The sequence below is a fragment of the Haemaphysalis longicornis genome, unplaced genomic scaffold (assembly GCF_048455015.1).
Source record: "Haemaphysalis longicornis isolate Haplotype H1 unplaced genomic scaffold, Haemaphysalis longicornis Haplotype H1 scaffold_9, whole genome shotgun sequence".
NCBI classification, from domain to species: domain Eukaryota; kingdom Metazoa; phylum Arthropoda; class Arachnida; order Ixodida; family Ixodidae; genus Haemaphysalis; species Haemaphysalis longicornis.
This window is the reverse complement of record NW_027526460.1, coordinates 30,538,190-30,557,403: the sequence shown is the minus strand read 5'-3', so window position 1 is coordinate 30,557,403 and position 19,214 is coordinate 30,538,190. Positions and strand designations below refer to the sequence as shown.

The 19,214-nt window shown below is 47.8% G+C and overlaps 1 protein-coding gene across 8 annotated transcripts in view; it reads right to left on the bottom strand.

Moving 5' to 3' along the window:
• Dys (Dystrophin) overlaps positions 1 to 19,214 on the bottom strand; it is a 478,030-nt gene that overhangs the window by 301,252 nt on the left and 157,564 nt on the right. For all 8 annotated transcript variants that reach the window (XM_077685804.1, XM_077685803.1, XM_077685805.1 and 5 more), the window contains 14 exons: positions 18,692 to 18,871; positions 16,842 to 17,055; positions 16,269 to 16,372; positions 14,749 to 15,063; positions 13,532 to 13,660; positions 11,740 to 11,913; positions 11,106 to 11,261; positions 10,466 to 10,615; positions 9,967 to 10,143; positions 8,390 to 8,530; positions 7,440 to 7,598; positions 6,892 to 7,134; positions 2,547 to 2,849; positions 1,472 to 1,858 (listed from right to left, as the gene is read on the bottom strand). In XM_077685804.1, the coding sequence (XP_077541930.1) occupies positions 1,472 to 1,858; positions 2,547 to 2,849; positions 6,892 to 7,134; positions 7,440 to 7,598; positions 8,390 to 8,530; positions 9,967 to 10,143; positions 10,466 to 10,615; positions 11,106 to 11,261; positions 11,740 to 11,913; positions 13,532 to 13,660; positions 14,749 to 15,063; positions 16,269 to 16,372; positions 16,842 to 17,055; positions 18,692 to 18,871 (2,832 nt within the window). The remainder of the gene's footprint in view (positions 1 to 1,471; positions 1,859 to 2,546; positions 2,850 to 6,891; positions 7,135 to 7,439; positions 7,599 to 8,389; positions 8,531 to 9,966; positions 10,144 to 10,465; positions 10,616 to 11,105; positions 11,262 to 11,739; positions 11,914 to 13,531; positions 13,661 to 14,748; positions 15,064 to 16,268; positions 16,373 to 16,841; positions 17,056 to 18,691; positions 18,872 to 19,214) is intronic.

Here is a 19,214-nt window from a genome sequence, read left to right as displayed (position 1 = left end):
TACGAAAAGCCCACTGAGCTAGCCGCACGGTCGCTGTGAAGGTGGCGGCCACGGCCGCGAAGTGGCCCAGGCCGGCGCAGGTATATAGCTCGAGTGATAGCTTGTTACCGCTGCACGAAATTGTCCCCAAGTCCCGACCATGGTGGCTTACATGAGAAAGGAGTTAATGATGCGATGGCGGATTGCATTAAAAATTGTCATCTGCACCACTTACGAGAGCGGCACTCGAATATCCACCGCAGTGCTAAGCCGAACACATCTGTAGGCGGACCTGTAGGCAGACCGGCCGGCTGCTCCCAGCGTGCATCTTCCCACCCACCGTCTAGAGCGTCGCGCGTCGTTCTTTAGCCGCGGTAGCATTTGCACTCGCAGCGCCTGCGTCACATCCACGGTTGCTTTTTAATTAAGCACCTCACGAGATCAGTACGTGGGGGCATTCGCAGAAACTGCCGTCGATGCGGATTCGACAGTGCTACGGCGACTCTGCTCTGTGATATCCCTCCGACGGTCAGGTGGTCAGCTTTGTACAAAATCCACAAAATCCATCGTTTCGCGGCACTCGCTGAAACCGAAACTGCGACTGGCCGCATTGAAAATGCCTCTAATTAAACAACCGTCGCACGCTGAAGCAAATGAGGTTTCTCCAGGTTATAAGTAGGTCACTAGCTACTTATCGCAACAAAAAAAAACAAGATGCAAAATTTTTGTGTCAGTGCCCCTTTAACAATACGTAACCCAACAAAAAAAAATCATTAGAAAAAAGAAAAAGGAAGTGCCAAGATTCTATACTTGTGCCTGTATACAAGGATAGAGCTGTGCCTTGCTGATTCTAAATGGCTAAAAATAAGTTGCTGCTGCGGGTTATCTCAGACAGTTCAGAAACAGAACATTTCCACAAAAGAGACTGGTTTGCAGAACCTTCCATCGCCACCAAACAATGCCGGTACAACACTGGAGAAGCAATCAGGGTTGGTGCGGTATATGGTTCATTCCCGCTCACAGTGGGTGTGAAGCATATACAGTAAAACCTCGTTACAAGAGACACTGTTACAAGAGACACTTGGTTATAAGAGACATTTGAATGAAAGCGGTTTGGTTGGCTTTCCTATGTTTGCCTTGTTAGCAACATTGCACACAAGAGACCTTGGTTACAAGAGACACGTTTCCTGGGTCCCTTGAGCGTCTCTTCTAACGAGGTTTTACTGTATTGCTTCCGCAGTCAGTGCCACTATAAACGGGAGTGAAACTGTGCCCGAAGTCCACAAAACAAGCAAGACGCAACAGCTGAGGGTACTGACTGTCTGCTTGCAGTCAACACAGAGCTTCTATGCATCTTCCTGCCCTGCCACATAATGCACCAGTTAGACTGTCTTACCAGCTACCCTGTCTGTCCTGTTGCCTGGTTCACTGCCCCCTCCTCTAGAAGCTGACCACAAAGGAGGAGGCAGGTGTGCCCTGCCCTGGCCCTCACCTTGAGGATGCCCTCCTGCTTCTGGAAGTCCTCGAAGTCCTTCCCGCAGAGCTCCGGGGCGTGTGCCTGCCTCTGGACGGCCAGCAGGGCCTCGCGCACCTTGGCCACCTTGGCCAGGTAGTCCGGGATGCAGGTGACCGCGGCCGAGTCCACGATGACCGCCAGGGGCTGCTCGGTCTGGGTGCTGTCGGCCACGCACGACGAGGGCTCGGGGGGCGACCGCAGCGCGGCAATCTGGCCCTGGGCCTGGCCCCAGAGCTGCAGCAGCCGCTGCAGCAGCGCCTGCGTGGCCCCCGAGGGCACCCCGCGCTCCTGCTCCAGGGAGCGCGCCTGCTGCTGCAGGGACGACACCTCCTGGCCCACACGGGCCGCCTGCTCCAGGGCCGCCTGGGGGAAAAAGAAGGGGCCACACTCACAGGGTCACTAGCGTCACAGCTGGTGAGCATACTCAAGAGTGTGCGTGCATTTGCTGCTGTGTGTGTTGCGAGCACGCACATACTCGCAAGTGCCTCTGCATTCACCAGTACTCATGAGTAAGCACTCACAGGCATAGCTGTTCAAGACATGCCAGTTGCAAACATTAGAATCCAACGCTCACAACTACCCTTCACCCCCAATCCTCCGTCGGTAAATGTAAAGTGGTGCAATGTCTGCCAGTGATAAAATAAATGTGCAATAGCTGAGTAAAAATGATTATTTCAAGCGTTTTAGGTGATTCAGTTATCATACAGCACATCGCAGTGCACCTGGAGCATCTTTAGATTTTGTCAACAGACAGCAGTCGAATTTGCAGTTCCTAATGCTTTCCCTGCTCTGCAATAAACATTTTTTTTGTCACGTGGGAAATTTTTCTAGAAGAAATCTTTGTTCAAAAATGGAATGTCGCATATCAATCAAGCCACATAAATGCACTCTCAGATACAAATGTTGCAGACATTATAAGTAAACTGTGTCCCGTTACAGCACAAAGTTGTGCATCTCAGTCCAGTTCATTCAATTTCCAGCAGTCCCACCAGCGATGAACTAATGAGCGTCGGCTGTACACCAAGCAGCCCCAAAGGCAAGCGCAGCCCACCTTCTGTCGGCTCTGGACAGTGCGGGCGTGCTCCAGGTTCCTCAGCAGCAGCACCATCTGCACGACCGTGGCATCCGTCTGCTGCTGCAGCAGCTTCCAGCGCACCACCAGGTCCTGGTAGTGCGAGCGCCGCTGCTCAGCAGCACGCCGCGCTGCGTTCCAGCGAGACTCCAGGGCCTCCGCCTCCGAGCGGAGCCGCTCCAGCGCAACGGGCACGGGACCTAAGCGAGGCGCCGCCCTGTCCACATCTGTTGATACCTGGTCGACGGCCAGGCCGAGGTGCTCGATCTCCGACGACAGTTTCTGCAAGGGCAGCCAACCACAGGACCATTAACACCACACCCTGCAAGTTCACCGCCCAATGATTCCAAGTGGAGGCATAAACAAGCTGACTGCAGCAGCTTTCAGTATGCCATTTGTGTGACATAATCGTGGGTGTACATCACAGTGCAGAAAATGGGCAATTAAAAAGAGGGGCAACATGGAAGTAAACAAAACAATCATACCACCAAAGAAGAATAGTTTGCATGTTATCAAAGGTGTTCATTATTGAAAGACAAAAAGTGATCTGCAAAGCAGAGCATAAGCTTCTTCACTTAGAAGGTGTTGACCACAGTCTGCTTGGGCGAGACAACATTGTCAGTGCGTGTTGTTACAATTTAGCGTGGCTCACCTTGTGCGCACGTGATTAAAGTTGGGTGCACTGTGGTGAAGCTTTCTGTGTTGCAGTGAAGCCAGCGCATTCCAAGCCTCGACATACTGAATTTACTTGTGTAATGAACCCACTTTTTTTTTTTTTCTTTCAGAAAATTTGGTGTGAATTTGAATTTGGGGGGAGGAGACATTATGCGGGAAAATGTTGCAAAAGATTTTTGGAAGTTGAAATTTCATACAACAAAGATTGTAGCAGAAGCACCATCAAAATGTTACCTTCTCAGTAAAAACACATACAAAATTACGTAACCCAATTGCTTTCTTATTCACAACATGCTCGTGCCCCCACTCCCACTGGCGCGTCGGTTCGTCCGTTGGAGCTGTCTTCCTCAGTGAAGTGGCTTGCGGCTTCCTGGTCGTCAACCCACAACGCACAATTTTCTATGCCATCAAGGCTGTTGGTATTCCCATTTTTTTGAAGCTCGGAGAAAATCGCACTTCATGCCTCCCGTATCCATCAGCACAGCATGTTAACAGACAGCCTCCTTATTTTCCCAGCTGGGGTCAGGTCATGATTCCCCACGGCCAGCCACTCCACATACAGCTGCCACACCGCACGTTGTCCTTAAAAGGCTTGTTGATCGAGACGTCGGGCGGCTGCAGCACAGAGGACAGGCCACCTGGGATAACGGCAATGTCAGTGTGCATCTCCTGCATCCAGTGCCAGCCAGACACTCTCCTCAAGATCCATGACGAGCAGCGACGGTAGAAGAAGAGTCTCTGGTCGCTGCCCACGCACTGGGTCAACACTAAAGTGCCACCCAGCCCCGGGCTTCTCATGCTTCAACGCATGCTCTGCCACCTTCAGTTTAAAACCGGCTGTACAGCTCACATACCCGCCCATCGTAAGCCGCGCACCAGGAGCACAAAGAAAGGTCGGAGCACAGCTGAACAAAAATGTGTAGAGAAATGGCACCTGTGTTCCCCTTCTTCGTCTCGCATTTTTTCAGTGTTGCGCTTTCCGAAGGTTTCATAATGCAATTTCACCAACTAGCCCAACTCGCCATTCTGCTACAGCACAAAGCAGGGAAGAAATGCGGAGTTCATTGGTTGCTTCCTTCACACACTACTGCACTTCAATGGCGCTACATGCCGGAAGGTTCGTGTTTGGCAGATAGCGTTCTACAAGCGCACAATTTTTAAGTTGTGAGCCAATGCATTCGTTCTCACGTCACTGGCTCGTGTTCAGACTTCTTTTTTGTTAGAATGCGTTTTTAATGTTTCTGCCGGTACTGTGGCGTGATAATCAGCTCCTGCGATCATCGACGGCTGCAGCAATCACGCCAAGATAAAAATATGGAACAGTACCTTTTCTATTCACGCCGCATTGTTTGTGCAAGGTAACACAAAAAGTAAATTCTCAAGAATAAAGGTGGGGGTGGGCTCATTACGTGAGTGGGTTCATCACAGAAGCAAATACGGTACGGCAACACATCGAAGCCTGGCGGCCGTGCAGCAGCCCAAAACGTATGAGTCATGGCTCTTGCCGAAGCTAAATTGTGGAACAAACTGGTTCTAGTGGCGGCGTGTTCGGGCCCATCGCCACAAACGTTGGCCGTCCGTTGGAATCCTCGTTTCCCCCCCCTCTCCCACTAGGATGAGCACCGGCTATCACAAGACCTGTGGAGGGTGTTGCAAACAACAGTGAACCCCTCTCCCTCCCTCTCTCCAGCACAGCATACACCGGCTTCTGCAAACACACCACATGACCTATGGAGAGGGTTTCGCACATTTGCACTTTCTTGGTGACATGCACAACACACTGGAAGGCTGTGGTCCAATGGGACTTCTGGTTATAAATTCTCGCCCTTGAGCGAGCCAAATTAGTTCGCCCCTGGCTCTTGTTGAGAGTGTTGCCCTGCCCACTGTCAGGCAGTAAGCATGCCAGGGTGTGCCTCCTGTATCATCACTGTTCTCTTCTCGGCATGCATTAAACAAGTGAAGTTTTGTTCTTGGCTCTTGCGTCATCGAAATTGATGCAACTCTCCCACTCGCCACTCGTACCACTACATAACAGCTCGGTTCTGGAAAGGCTTTGCCAATGTAACAGTGTGCAGATACCCCTGCCTTTCATCCTCCAGCTACGTTAGCAGCAGCTAAAGCCGCCGACTACTGCACTTACCGTGCGTTGCGGGACGCTTATTGCCGCTACTGAAGACAGCAGGCACATTTGGAGTAGATGCCCTAAGAGCTTGAAGTGTGACAAAAGTTAATGCCTTCTTTTAGTGGAGCCTTGCTAGCACTCAATATGAGGTAACACCTTCTATCAATTTCACTAAAACAAGGTTTAACTCAGTAATGCAGTACTAAGTGCCTACTTTTGAATTTCTCAAATTTTTAAATGCATTAAATATATTCGAAGCTTCCAAATACTGCTACTTGATTTTATCTCAAATCAAATATACAGTTGAACCCCTTTATAAGAGGCACATTCTGGGAACAGTTTCTGTCTCTTATACGAGATTTCTCTTATAAGCAGGGGACCATATTTTCACTAACTGATCAATCCCTAGTTCAATGAGGGCATCGTACAACTAAAATAAGCTCTAAAGAATGCTACAGCATGTTGCAAAAGGTTCATTCTAACTAATGTTTTGCTGCCACAATTTAGGAAATCGTTCTTATTCTTTGTTTGCTCCATGACTATTTACACTGTTTTTTACAACAGATTCTACAAGCTTTCTCTCCTTTCACTGTTTGCGGAAGACGAATCGTAGATGTCGAGTTCACAAGCCTAATGAGTAGCCAGAATGTACAGCTCCTTGCGCTGCAAGCTCTAGCTATTCATCACGCTTGCTGGACTCAACATCTGCGATGCTTCTTGATTGGGAGCAATGCGAGTGGGAGAGCCTGCATGCGCAGTTGCACTCCAATGCATGGCAGTAAGCTTTACCCATTTCTGTAATTTGCATTTCCATTGGCATGACTTTTCGTCATCGTTTCATAGCTGATTGAACCAATGCGTGCTTGCTGAAGTTCTAATTAATAGCTGCAGTTAATGACTGGTGGCACTGCATCCAAAGGTAAATTGTCTTAAGTGAGGTTGTTAACCAAAATTAAAGGAGAAGTTGCCCTTTATAACCAACTATCTTCTACATCGATGTCTGTTATAAAAGAGGTCAAAGTAATGGGAAAGATAAGGCAGCCAACCATGTGGGTGAAAAGCATCTCTTATACCCATTTGTCTCTTAAATCCATGTCTTCTATATCGAGGTTAAACTGTAGTATTATTTATGTTGATGTTCAGAAGCTTCAAGCATTCACGCATTTCTATTGTTTTCTCTTCTTTTTTCAGATGTATGATAACACAACCAATCCAATTCCTTTTGCGTTTTTGAACTGTGGATGGACAAGTAAAGCTAAACCTGGGCTGTGAGGCACATTGTAGTCGTAGGCAGTGGATAAATTTAAACTCATGGGGATGTTTAACAAGCACTGAAATGTCAATGCACGGTGTTTGCATTCATCGCCACCACCGAAAAAACAGCTGCCATGACCGTCAGTCGAACCTGTGATCTTACTGAGCCCCCGCAGTGAAGTTCTCGCCATCACCCCCCCCTCCCCGCCTCCGGTAGCCCTTTCTATCACATGCAGAAGTTTATCTCAACTAACAGCCTGTGAGCCCCCTCACCTTCGTTATCTGCTCGCTTTCCTCCAGGACGTCGTTGGTGACGAGGTCTATGCCCTTGTCCAGGTGCGTCTCCAGTGCCTCCACTCTCTTGTTCACCTGTCGAATCTTGGCCTCCAGTTGGTCGAATGCTGACAGGTCTGCCTCTGACGATGTCGACGATAGGTTGATGGGCGACGCCCTCAGCTCGTTCAAAACACTGCGCTGAACTTCGATGCACACCGGCTCTGCGGTGACTGGCGTGGTCTGGAAAAGAGGAACAGGTTAGTGTGCTTGTGTGCCGACATAACAGCAGAAAAACACGACCTGAACTTTCAAGCAGTGTCATGCGTTAGAATTTCAAAGGGATCATGGCAGGATCAACAACACACACTATTCTACTCCAATATCTCCTCAAATGTTGCTGCCTCCCACAGAGGGTCACAATGACTCCTCACCACTTCTTTTCCATAAAGCGGGACCCTACATCAGCACAAATTTCTGCTGGGATCTGGGCGTACGGTTACACTTTGCGATAGAAATCCTGGCCACTGGGGGAGGGAAGCAGTCACCTTGAGCTTTTCCACGACAGCGTTCCACCGCTCACTGAGGGCGCTGAGGTCAGACTCGACAGTCTTGCTGTACCTCGGCCCCTGGCGCAGGAGCTCGAGGGCCTCGTCCTTCAGCACCTGCACTCGGGTGTTCTGCTCGGCCATCTCCAGCTGCAGGTTCTGCACAAAGGAAAGGCGGAGACACACGGCAAAGCCAAAGAAATGTCAGAGGGAAATGCGCACACGCCACAAACTTCAAATGCAAGACCAATACAGTGTCGTCCTGCAACGACCAAAAAAAGACCACTGCCATAAGAATATGCCGTTGCCTTCACAGTATTAATCCTACTGGTCCAGTAAAAAGAAGCAACGTATGCACATTTGCCAAAATTTCGATACTGGGGGTGTAGCTACACCCATACTAACTGCTGAGCAGTTCTGATTCTGAAGATGCCATAACTTCCAGTGACAAAAGTCAATAGAGAAAAGCTCATTGGTTGGAGCTTTTTAAGAGCTCTTCAAGGTACTTGTTGATGAAGCCTGTTTTTCCTATGGCAGAGAAAAGTAGCATATGCGAGGTACCCACATGGGAAATTTCCTGGTATGGAGCTGATGCATCTGTGTGTGCTCTTGATTAAACCTGACTTTATTAAAAAGCTCCTTCTTGATCCTCCAGAGGTGCCGATTTTATGGCCTCAACCAGCCCGATTTTGGCTTAAGTGCAAAGCAATGAAAGGGCTGTACATTTTTCACTCATAGCCATACAGCACTATTTAGACTCTTGCAGCCAGTTAAAACACACTTTTCAGGACACTTAGTTGACACTTGCATTCTTTGCTATTACTTGATTGCACCACTGTTTACTTCAACTTTATTCTCCAATTGTCTCACATGTAGCACACATAAAATAAAATAAACAGGCATGCATACAGCACTCGAGAGCAAAACAGCCCAAAGAAGCTGCCCCAGACCTTGAGCTTTCTCTGACCAGCAGCCGACTCCTTGTACTCGTTCTTAGCAACAAAGTAAAGCTCAGCTCCTTCCAGCCAGGTCTTGATGGCAGTCAGGTGGTTGCAGAACCGAGAGAACATCTTCTCCACGTCCTTGGGACCCTGCACATGACAAGGGGACAGTGTCCGCCACTTAAAACTGCAGTAAGGCATTGTGCTCGTAACGGTAAAGGAAAAGATGACCCAGCATACCACAAGTTTAAAGGGACCCTGCAACACTTGCCATCGACTACTAGTACTGTATTTTGGGATAAAGTCTATTGTACCAGAAATCTCCTCCCGCAAAAATTGTGAAAATCCGTTCACAATTAACGAAACTACGCGTGATGAGAAATCGCGTATAATCGTTCCCTCTCAACTCGAGCGCGGACAAGGCGACGAAAGCTGCGCACTCTCTCCCGGAGAGTGGGGTGGCTCGCAGCATTCTCTTCGGCGGCCTTCGATATATCACATGCCGGGTAGTGTTCTCCTTTTCTCCGCAACGCGGAGGGGCCTATTTCTGGTCTGGTGCCACAAAAAAGTAGGCATGGGTGCCTGCTCGCAAGTGCGCGCTCGGGCTGGTAGGGCGTTTTTGAAGCAATAAACGTTTGTAGTCGAGTGGTCCCGTTGAAAGGGAAGTATTGAGCTCATCACTCAAACTCCGCGCGCACTCAAAACACAAAATAAACGGCAAAACTGTGCCTACAGGTTCAGGCATAGAAGAGGTTCGTACACGGCGATGACGACGACGGAAATGGGAGAATCTAGCCGCGAAGTTGACCAGTGACAGCCGATTGGGCAGCCATGGCCTATGTGACGTCCCTTAGGCCATGCATAATGAGGACAACTGAAGAGAGAGCGGTTTGTTTTTCCGCGTCTTTCACATCGATTTGCGCGCCACCGCTTCACGTGCACGTGTCATATTTGGCTCAGGTATTCCTGGCAGTGTAATCTAAACGTCGCACAGGTTTACTTGTACTGCTCAAAGAGTGTTGCAGGGTCCCTTTAAAGGAAATGCAGCAGCCATAAGCACCTGACGGAGTGGATCAAAACTTTGCGCGTATGAGCGTGTGTGCTTTCGGTTGTAGTACTAGGCACAGAGGACAGAAGCCCTAAAGAGATCACAATTCTGGAACAGAAAGAAATTTAGGGAGAACCAGATGAACATGCTGTGATTTTCAGCTTCAGGAGAAGTTGGACCCGGTTCAGTCCGGTTTGGTTCTTTTCGGGTTTACTTAATGGTTCATTGATTGAAATTTTTATTAGTTATTACAATATAAATTTCTGAATTTACATGTTTAATAGCCTTTCTAAAAATATTTAGCTAATCCCCCTTTATGGCTCTCTGCAACAGTGTCAAGTGAATTTTTCATGAACATCAGATGGGCTAAGCATCAACTTCTGGGGCTGATAGCTAACTCTGCCAAATGCGCTCAACAGGCAGTGCAGCCAAGGTTTCCTGCTGTCAATCACGCAGGGGTCAGTCATGAGGCTGAAATAAAAGAGGATGTGTGCAGAGCAGAGCAGAGCAGGGCAGGGCAGGGAGAAGCGACCCTCACCAGGGGCACCTTGTTGCGCAGGCTGTCGTCGATGGCTGCCCACTGTTGTTTGAGCGTGCGCACTGTGTTGGCCAGCGAGGGAAGCTTGTGTCCGGGCGCAAGCGCACTCAGTCCCTCACTCAGCTCCACAATGGCAATCAGCGATGGCTTCTTCTGATCCAACTCATGCAGCTTGCTCTGCATGGGACCACCAGGACCAAAAGGGGCACTTTGCAGAGTCGTCCACAGGACAAGAGAGGGTTAAACAAGAGTGCTGTTTTGCGGAATATGCCAGCAGACAGACTAGACCACATTTCAAGTTTGTTGACTCACTTGGGGTTTCTTTAAAACTGAAGTAAGAATACAATGCATCCCTGACGGCTAACAACTGACACAGCTTGCTGCCCCAACGGTGACAACTCGAATTGACTCCCGATGCCTGAATTGGGAAAATCTAATTCCATGCTGCTGAAACAACAGGCACTGGCAGGGGGCAAGCCCATCTTCCCTATGACCCCACCTCTGCAAACTTGAGCTCATCATCAGGGCCTCGGGGCTTCTCGATCTCCTCCATGGTGGCAGCCATCCAGTTGTGCAGGGCAATCATCTCCTTCTGGAGGCAGCGGGCCAGCCGCAGGGCCTGCTCCAAGACGCTCTTGCTCTCCGTCACCTGGTCAGTCAAGAGGGGCACGAGATGCCGTCTCATCACCGTCTCTCCCAATTAGCTTCATAACACGCATTCGCAAAAGTTGGAACTTTCGAGCTAGCACACTGGACAGAAGAAGCCGCTAGTGCACTTCAGTCACTCGATGTGCACATTTAATGAGGTCGATTACAAATTAGAGCATTTTTACAAGCCCTCTTTTTTGTGTCTACGATAATTAGACGTCAGCCAGCAGAGGTCAACAATGCGCTCATGCGCAACATTCCTGCCTTTTTCCTAGGCACGACATCTGAACCTTTTAGTGTACCATCCACCCTAAGCAAGGGACTACGGCAGAAACACCACAGACACATACGTCCATGGATGTGGGTCATAGGCTATTATGTTCTGATGGGTATACCACTAAACAACCTTTTATGGGCAACATTAAAAGGGATTAAAAGGGGCCAAAGAAGAGAGAGGCACTATCTCGAGCGAGACAATTGCCCGGCCGCACCTTTGCCCCCAGCTGGTTGTAGTGGCTCTTGATGGTGTCCAGCTTCTGGTTGAGGTCGCGCGGCCTGTCCGCGTCCCCACTCTCAGCCAGCTGCCGGCCCTGCCGAATCACCTGCTCCACCTCCCCTTTCACCTCGCTCAGCGTCTTGTAGAAGTGCTGCGCAGAGCACAAGGAGAAGGAGGTCGTCAGACAATGTTTACAAACAAGACAGCTTGCTTGCATACAACCTTTTCTTGCACACAAAGAGCTTCCCCATTTCTTAGGCTACAATCCTGATGCAACTTTTGTTTTTACTTTCTGTGTTGCTAGCTACGACTTCCAAAACGGAACCATGATCAAAGACTGAACCACGAGTGAAAAAGGGCCAATTAGCAGTGCCCACAGGGAACTCCTTCTGTAGCTGCTCATATTCTGTTGACCGTATTAATCCTCACCCCCGTTCTTAATCACCCGTTCCCACTACTTGGACCACGGGTATTCCTGTTTCATATTAAAAGTGCTACAACTACTCATTTCTACCACTTCTTCAAGGTAGTTTCTGCGTATTCCTTGCTTTCTTGTTTGGCTTGGGCTTTTTCGGCCCTTCTTCTGACGTATTTTGTGAATGCCAAATAAACGCTTAGGGAGCACATACCATGCACTGCACAAGCTGGTCCTGAATCTTGTCCGGGCTTTCGGAGTTCAGGTCCAGCTGCTTCATTCCCTGCTCCACTTCGGTGAGCAGCTTGCTGATCCTTCCCAATTTCGGCTCCAAGTCATTGGCACACTGAAACTTCTTCAGCTTCCCCGATATATCTTCGAATTTCATCTGAAAATAATATGCGCGCGCGATGCAGGTACAGTCAAACCCGATTATATCGAACTCGCAAAAAAACACCTTTCAGTTCAATATAGCAGCTAATTCGATACAAGCAAGCTAAGGAATTAGACGTTTATAAAAGCACAAAGCATTTATTTATAAAAACACTTTATTGATGAAACTGCCTTACTTTCACACGAAACAGACCTGCATCTTCTGCTTGAACAACTTCGCTGCCCGAGACAGTACGCACTTCTTCACATTGTCTAAAAAGTCTGAGCATCTGAGGCCACAACCTTTCACTTTTGCAAAGAAGCATGCCGGACTAGTGTGAGTGCACCAACCACTTCAGAGGTTGTGGGCAAACGATCGTCATTGCTTTCCTTGTTGCGCCCGCTTTCACTTGCACTTGGTACATGTCGGCAATGTAGACTTCCAGACTCTCCCGTGGTCGTGACACCATCATCCACACTCTCAAACTCGCTGACCAATGATCCGGCAATGGCGTCCGGAAAGCTCGCTCCCCATTTCGGCAACACCGGCACTGGCTCTGTTGCACTCCTCAGGACTTTGAAAGACATCACCGGCATACACAAGCCGCAGGTTTGAAGCTATTTCTGGTGGTTTCTTTAGTGACATCTGCCCAGAACCTACTTCGAGAAGGTGTTCTCGGGAATCTCGTGCATCGCGGGGACGTCTTAACTTCTCACCAAGTTCAAATCGATTCACGATTGCCAGCTTCATGGCGAAAGGCAAATTCTGTCGCTCTGCGCAAGATAGAGCCACTAAATAAGCCTTTATTTAGCAAAACTACCTCTAGCCACCATAGCTACCCTCCAGAAGGAAGCCCACAAATCACGAGCGCCGCAAAATGCAACAAACGAAAGAAAAAAAAAAGAAAGCGCGGCCAGCGAACCAGCATCATTTTTTGCTGCTAAGGGGGTGATAACGGCTTGCCCTACACGGCACAGTGGTGCAGCCACGGACAGTCAGTCCATTTTCCCTTAGGCAAAAATCGTTTTTATTTATTTTCAGAATAAACGGGGAAGTACCATCATTGTTCCCGATGTCAAACGAAATAGAACACAATAAGCGACCTTCGTGTGAAATTTGAGTGCGAACCAAGCAGCGGTTCGCTCCGGAAAACATTTTAAAGTGTTCCAATTATCGTCGTAACACCCTGCATAAGAAGATGCAAGTACTGTGCAGTTTTACAAGAAGTCCAATTTTAAAGTGAAGTTTTTCCTTCCCGAATTAATAAACTTTAGCAAAGACTTGTTTCTGAAATATTTGCAAAGCCAGACCAGTGCTGTATGTCTAGAAAGGGCAGCTAGTTAGTTACTCTTATCAGCGTAGCTAACCAGAGTAATTAACTAGTATCTCACTTTCATTTTATGATATTTTCCATTCATGCAAAAAAAAGTGGTTATTACCAAGTTTCAATTGCCTTTCTGTCATCATCACCGAGTGCATCCGTGACGAGAACAGCATTCAATGTACGGCACTCCACAGTAGATCCGAATACTTCAGGCTATAAACTTCTCACTTGCCCTCCGAAGCTTGCCATTTTGCCGGGATGACGCATGAACAGTGTCATGGACTCCCTCCTCCCTTCTCTGCTTCTCACCTTCATCAGCTGCAGCTGCTCGTCCAGGCGCTGAGCAGCCTCCACCCTGTTCTGCGCGTGATAGGCGTCCACCTGGTCGCTCAGGGTTTTCAGCTGCTCCTCCTTCTCTTGAAATTCCTGCTTGAATTGCTGCGAGAGGACACGAGAGGTCCAGTTATTACAAGTCCCTCTTTTTGTTAGAACACCCAATACAAAGTGCTAATTCCGTTATGACAGTCAACTCACTAATTTGGTCTTGAATAATATAATATTTACATTAAATTTAACCAAATTTAAAGGTCACATCAGCATGTAAAGCTATGTGCACTCAAGCCTGGATATGTTAAACTTGCAAGAGGATTGGAATGCCAATTAACATACTAATTCGTTAATTCTATGTATAAAACACAGTGGCCAAGAAAACAAAAAAACTTCGAAAGGAAGCTCAGACAAGCAATAATTTGAAATATCCAAGTTCAATATAAATGAATTCAACTGCATTTTGACTTCTCCGGTTCATTCCCCGAGTATTCATCCATAGATAGATGGGCAAGAGTAAAAGGCACCCGCAGTTATGTTGCAGAGATCACAGATGGCATGTTCGGAGGGTCACGGAGGGTCACGGAGCAAGCGAGTGAGTGCGTAAATAATTTAAAGTGTTAGTACAGGCTGGTTTGTGCTTCATCACAAGACTTTGAAGTGCCCCGCCCAACTTGAGGAAAATAAGACAGGACACGGGCGGAAATAACGTCTTGTGTTGAAGCTCATGTTTTTCAACCAATGCAATTTCCCTTCCCTATCCTAGAGACTGCCGCTGAGTGCCCACTCTGTCTGAGCCCATAGTTCATTCATAGAGGAAAATTTGGCGCCAGTGTCCAGACGAGACATGCTACAGCAAGCGTTCTCTCGTGTACTGGCCCTCATGTACGCTTGTCCAAATGAACAAGCTGAAAAGTTGCCTATGGCTGCAAATTATTACTGTAAATGATTACTTAAATATTTTAATTATTAGAAAAGTGAAGCCCAAAGAGATTTATTTATCAGAAAGTACTTGGAAGTTTCGAGCAAGATGAAAAAAACGTTACCCCTTTTTGTTGATTTCGGCTTCAGGATCGAGGAGAAGTCATGTGGCTAGCCAAGCTAAGTAAAAGAGGAACTCAATTGCAGCGACAGATTTCTCCCTGGTGTGTGTATGTATTAGTGGGAAGCTGTACGTCTGAGCACTGTGGGAAACTCACGGCCAGCTCTTGGGGCACGTCCTGGGCGCTGATGTCGCGGTCGAGGCGGTTCTGCAGGGCGCTGTCCATGTGGCTCATCCAGCTCTGGACGGTAAGGATCTGGCGCTCGCACTGCTGGTACTGCACCATGCTCTGCTCCAGCACCTGCTGCCGCTCACTGGCCCGCCGCCGCAGCTCCTCCCCGCGCCGGGCGACCGCCTCCGCCTCGTGCTGCACCAGCCCCACCAGCACCTCCCGCTCTGTCAGCTCCGCACAAAGCTGCTCCACCTTGGCCATGCGATCCGCCGGATGGTTCCGCAGGAAGTTCTCCAGGTCCTGGGCCGTTCCCAAAACAGCAACATGGATGCGCGCGTACTAGCAAAGGTTCAGCTGATGGGGTCTAACGTGCCGAAGCTAAAACTGGGCAAGAGGCACACCATACTGGAGGGCTCCGGATTCATTCTGACCACCTCGGGATCTTTAACGTGCACTGAAGTCTTGACACTCGGGCATTTTCGCTTTTCACCTCTATCTGAAAAGCGGCCACGATGGTGTCCAACCCACATCCTTGCCCTCAGCAGCAACACGCCGTAGCCACTGAGCCGCCACAGCAGGTGCATTAGGAAACGTACAGCCCAAGTACTACCCCCAAGGAGATGGCTATCATCTTAATTAAGCCTGTTACAATTTTTGTGAGAGCAACGGAGTAGGCAGCTCTGAAAGGTGAAATCAGGAGTATGACGGAATCCCATCTGGTTGGAAAAACACATGAAAATAATTGAAAACAAAATAGTGAACAAGGCTCCCATATGGGAGCTGAAACACTCTTTTTGTAAGCTTTTCTGGTCAGAGTCAATTTTTAATTGTTGTCAGCTCCGACGGCTGCACCAGTGCCACATCACATACAATAATGCTCAAAAAACAAATATTTCTATTGCCGAAACTTCCTTGTAATTTATGAATGATACAACTGTTTTTCTTTGGCAATTTTTTTAACTTGCATCGTTACTTTACTTGGGCTCTGCAAAGCTGCGGCTTTCATTTCTTGACGTTGCATGGTCTTTGCATATGGCCACAGCATACAAAAGATGCAGATACATCAAACGCACGTAAGGAGCCAAGCCCACAGTTTATGCTGCTACAATACTTACCAATGCAGTTAAACAATTCAGTAACCTTGTGTAAACACTTGCCTCAAGCAAAAGATAGTGAAGAGAAGAGATTAGATGTTGATAAAATGATGACAGAGGATGATGACCTTTCTCATGGTGAAAATTCTCGGGCTTACTTGTATGGCTAGGTTTAAATTTTCCTTTGTATGGCTAGGTTCTCACAGCGAGACTTGGTTACAAAAAGCAAAGAATTCAGTTGGACTTGTAAACATAAAAGCGTGAGGGTTCCAGCTAGTTGGTAATCAATTAGCAACACAGCGCAAAAAAGATCAAGGACGAGACGGAGACGACAAACAAGCGCTGTGTTGTGCTGTATTGCGCTGTTTTTCGCGCTTTGTTGCTAATTGTAAACATAGGCAGACGACTTACGTCTAAGTTTTCAGATATTTCCTCAGCATCAGCAGCTGACTCTGGTGATCTCTTCAGTTTCTTCTCCAGCCTATCAAGCCAGTCATTCTCTAACATGATGACGTCTGCAAGAATGCAAGGGAAAAACAAAACACCATAAGGTACCCGAGTTTTGCGATCCAAACACAGTGGAACCCACTTTAATTAATTGCAAGCAGTTCCATGATTAGTTCTACATAGTCAAGCCAGTCTTCAGTAAATTTTCACTGTGAGCCTGTAAAATGCCAGATACTTTATAAACAAAAGTGCATTGAATAAAAATATCAAACACCAAAAACCATACTGAACCGGCCAGGCCTGCATGATGTGCCGCAGACACCATGGATGCCACAACATCAGAACTGCGAAATTGTTATCTGTTGCTGCGCTGGTAATTGTCATGGGGTGCAGCAGTAGTGGTCAACAACAATCCTCAGGAGATGTGGAAAACAAAACGTTTTTACCAGTGTTCTTTTGTTGTGCTCGTGAAGCACCTTGTCTGTAATGCGGTCGTAGATTCAAAAACAGCAAAAAAAAAAACAGCGCATGACTTACTTCGGAACTCGGCATAGTTTGTCCCCGACTGCTTCAGGGACTGGTGGTACTGGGTTATCTTCTCCTGCACTTCCCCCCAGAGCTTGTTCAGGGCGGCCACATCGCGGCGGGCATCTTCGCCGTTTCTCCCCTTGCCCGTCTGTGCCAGCCTCAAGCCGGCCTCCCTGAGTCGGTTGTACTCGGAGGCCTTGGAATCCAGCTTGTCCTTGCAGGCCTGGAGAAATGAGAACGGCCACTGAAACCTGCAGGTATCCTCCCATCGCGGTCTGGGTTATTTTAAAGGAGTGCTGACATGAAATTTCAAATCTGAGATAACTCTGTAAAATGCTTCTTTTTTATCAGGAGATATCTCTCAGCAAGTTTCAACAGTAGCTGTTCAGTATAACATGTTTTAAACCCATTTCAATCTCTGCCCGCATGAAAAAGCCCGGAGCGGGCCAGCATGACATCACCTGCTACTTGCCCCAAACTGCCGACGTTGGGGCTCCCGTGACGCTGAGGTTGGCGTGCACTGTTACACCATGTGTACACGTCATGGTTTTGGGACTGACGTCATGCTACCCGGGCGTGCGGGGATCTTGAAGGCCTCGGCCAGTCTGGGCGAGCACGTGTGCTCGCTCACACGTGCATCCAGACTGGCAGCGGTGCGACAAGAATGGTGACGTCAGGTGCGACCTCCTGTCATGGCGGCCGCTTGGCATTCGTTTTGTCGAAACCGAAACTGACACGAATAAACGACGCTGCAAATGATTGTTTACGCTGCGATCGACCATCCAACGTGCCATTCTATGACTAGTGGGCTAATAGGCACCCATAGCAGCGAAAAAAACGTAACGCGAAAATTTCATGTCAGTACTCCTTTAACATCATCCAACAAATACAGCTGAATTTCATTAATTCGACCTTGAAGAGGCCAGAAAATTTTTTCACATTGAAAGGAGTTTGAATTAACGAAAGCTATTTAAATACACATAACTTTGATGGGACCGCGGCATCAGTTCAAATAAACCGGAAGTTCGAATCAAATGAACCGGAAGTTCGAATTAAGTGAGCTCAAATTAATGAGCTTTAACTGTAATTAAATGCCAAAATTAACTGTCCAAGAAGGGAGTATACTAGCCACCAAGTTTAACGAGTCTTATATTTGCCTTGTAGCAATACCAAGACCACATGTGCCCATACGCCTGCTGGTCGACTCAAATACGAGTCAAGGGTTCCCTTCTCATGAAGACTTCAAGAAGGTTAACTCAGATATGTGTAGACGGTAGAACTCCCCAGTTCTTGAAGCAGGATTCCCAAAAAACGGGGGGTTGGAGGGAAAGTGTTAACTTGTAAACGTGTAGATACATAAATGCACTAGTTTGGGCAACACGCGAGGTATAATGTATATACACCAGTTTCAAAAGAATGGCCACAAAAATAGCACACACTACCGTCTTGCACACAGTTCAGAGAAGTTCGATATGAATATCAATATTGATACTATGTCAACATAGGCTTGACAAGAAAATGTGCTTTCAGCACTCCTTCCTTTCCTTCCTTGTCTGGTTCCTCAAATGAGCAACACATTTTCAGCTATTAAGATACGACACCAGACAGCGTTGACAGTGTTACCAGAAAGCTACATGGCCTGGCAATGATAATCATGCACAAAATTCAATGCCCCTCCACACACCCAATCAAAACGATGTCCGTCATTTCGATATGATGGCCACATCGTTGTAAGATGACTTATAGCCCCCTCCCAAAATTTTACTCACGGGTACAGCTCCAACTACGATGAATGAAATTCCCTTTTAAATGCCAGCAAGAACGGATGGGGGGGCAGCCTTCCCGCTCAATAATCTCACCTGCAGCTTCCTTATCCTGGCCTGAAGCTCGGAAGCGGTGTTGATGGGCTTCTCCCTCGGGACCTCCATGTCGAGTTCCCGCAGCCACTCGCACAAATCGGCGATGCCCTCGGAAGCACACCTGCTCGTTTCCACAGCACGCTTTAGTGAGGCATTCTTCTTACGGGTCATTTTGGTCACCTGTAAGCGACAGAGAGTTGGGGGCCAATTAACCTTAGTGCACCAGGCCCTATTTGACAGTGCCAACCTCCCCGACGCACAAAATATCTGACTATAGCTATGCTTGTATAAATGAAACGTTTTACAAATCTCTAGGTATGGAGAGCTACAATGCGTAATTTCCTTGGAAAGAAACTAGGACCCTGATAAGCAACAAAATATAATTTAGACAACAAGCATTACTTCTAGCTCTGCTCTTCGGTACCTGGCAGCAAATTTTACAGGAGGCGGCAGCAATAAAATATCTGTAATTCAAGAATTAAGACCCAAAAGTATAAAAGTATAAAAGTATAAAAGTATAAAA